The following is a 1,674-nucleotide window of genomic DNA, read 5'->3' on the forward strand; positions in this document are numbered from 1 at the left end:
AACATATGCAAAAAACATTAGACCATTCTAATCTTATCCCTCGTTTAAAAAAACAAAAACAAAAAACCCATGCTAAATATTACTTGGAGGGGATACCTTAGGCTGGTGACAAGGCAGTAAACACCTTTTTTGTCAATATGGGCTACTAAAGCTCTGGACTTAATTTTCCAGGCTTTTTCCGCCTTCTGTTTACACTTTACAAATGTTTTCAAGTATTCCTTATATTCTGCATCTATATAAATGGTAATCCACAGTATCTTTGCCTGACTACACAGCATATAAAATTATATGTACACTTGTTTGTGATGTTCAGTTATCAGTGATTTGGTTTGGTGTCAGGTCCTCTCTGAACAGTCATGTAGTGGTTATACATACTAATGTAAAACTAAACAGTAACCAAAATCTTAAAATAGTAGCAAGCTTTACTTAAAGACACACCATCAAAATAGTTGCTTTCAGAGAGCAATCAACATACCTCGCAGTATTCTCTCCTCGTGGCAACGAAGAAAATCCCAAATCCTAACTGTGCCGTCATCTGAACAGGTAGCAAATTTATTATCCGTAGGGGAGAAACTGTTGCATGGAAACAAGCATTATGGGAAAATGTCAGAAACAACGAAGCACTCAATGCTCCTTAACAATTGAAACAACTTCTCTGCATATTGTGGGGCAGGTTTACATTTCATGGCTGGAGTTTAATTTTCAAATGTTTTACCCTTTTAAATTATAAAAAAAACAGAGAGAACTCCCCAAGTCTATTAGTAAGAAACATTCCATTTTAGACACTCTGTTAAAAGTAAACCTGTACTCTACTTTTAAAACGTTTTAAAGTAAAAGACCTATTGACCAAGTGCATGACTGACAGAACTTATAGGGATTTCTAAATATCCCTGTATGATTTAGTTTAATTTTGTTACTGGGGTCCCAGTATTCAATAGCAAACTGTAGGACAGTAAACAGTACGAGTGATCCCCAACCAATGGCTTGGGAGACAGTTGTGGTTCTAAGCTCTTTATGGTACCAATCATTGCAATCTACCATCCTTGATTTACCTGGCATTACTTGACATTGACCCTATTCAATGAGTGGCTCAGTGCTTACTAAGGGCAGTTCTGACGCATAGGGGGATGTTATGTATGGGAAATTTGTGGTGTTTGCTTGTAGACATTTTTTTAAGTTTAAAAAGTCTAGTTCACTTTAAGCTAAAGGAAAAAAAAAAAGTATTTAATTGCTCGTAGAATTTTAATAGATACAACAAAATGCATATGTGTAGCCAGAAATAAAATAACAAATTTAACACAGTAATGCATTTAAAATATCCTTACATTTATTTCTAAATACTGGATCAGCTTCTTTTTTTTTTTAATAGTAGACTTTAGCAGAAAAGGATTTAACTGCGATAAGAAGGGGCAGCACTACAAGCTAATTAGCTTACCACATTGCACATTACACAGGGCAATGGCTCAATATCCAAATCACAAGATGGTCAAGTGCTTGATCAAGCAGTACTGCTTTAACTGCAGCTGAGGTCAGATCCTGGCTGTGCTGTCTGACAAGATGTCTAGATTAGAAAACTGTAGAGATCTCATTCTTGACAGTTAAGTCTTCACACTCCGATTTCATATGTAAATTTAGCTGTTTCACTTCCACTTTAAATATTATAAGCGATTTCTC

At 35.4% G+C, this 1,674-nt stretch overlaps 1 protein-coding gene across 5 annotated transcripts in view; it reads right to left on the reverse strand.

Moving 5' to 3' along the window:
• Positions 1-1,674, reverse strand: part of WDR33 (WD repeat domain 33) — a 64,795-nt gene that overhangs the window by 31,257 nt on the left and 31,864 nt on the right. For all 5 annotated transcript variants that reach the window (XM_018563500.1, XM_018563499.1, XM_018563498.1 and 2 more), the window contains exon 6: positions 476-573. In XM_018563500.1, coding sequence (XP_018419002.1) covers positions 476-573 — 98 coding nt within the window. The remainder of the gene's footprint in view (positions 1-475; positions 574-1,674) is intronic.

Source organism: Nanorana parkeri, unplaced genomic scaffold (assembly GCF_000935625.1).
Source record: "Nanorana parkeri isolate BGI_ZX_2015 unplaced genomic scaffold, ASM93562v1 scaffold667, whole genome shotgun sequence".
NCBI classification, from domain to species: Eukaryota; Metazoa; Chordata; class Amphibia; order Anura; family Dicroglossidae; genus Nanorana; species Nanorana parkeri.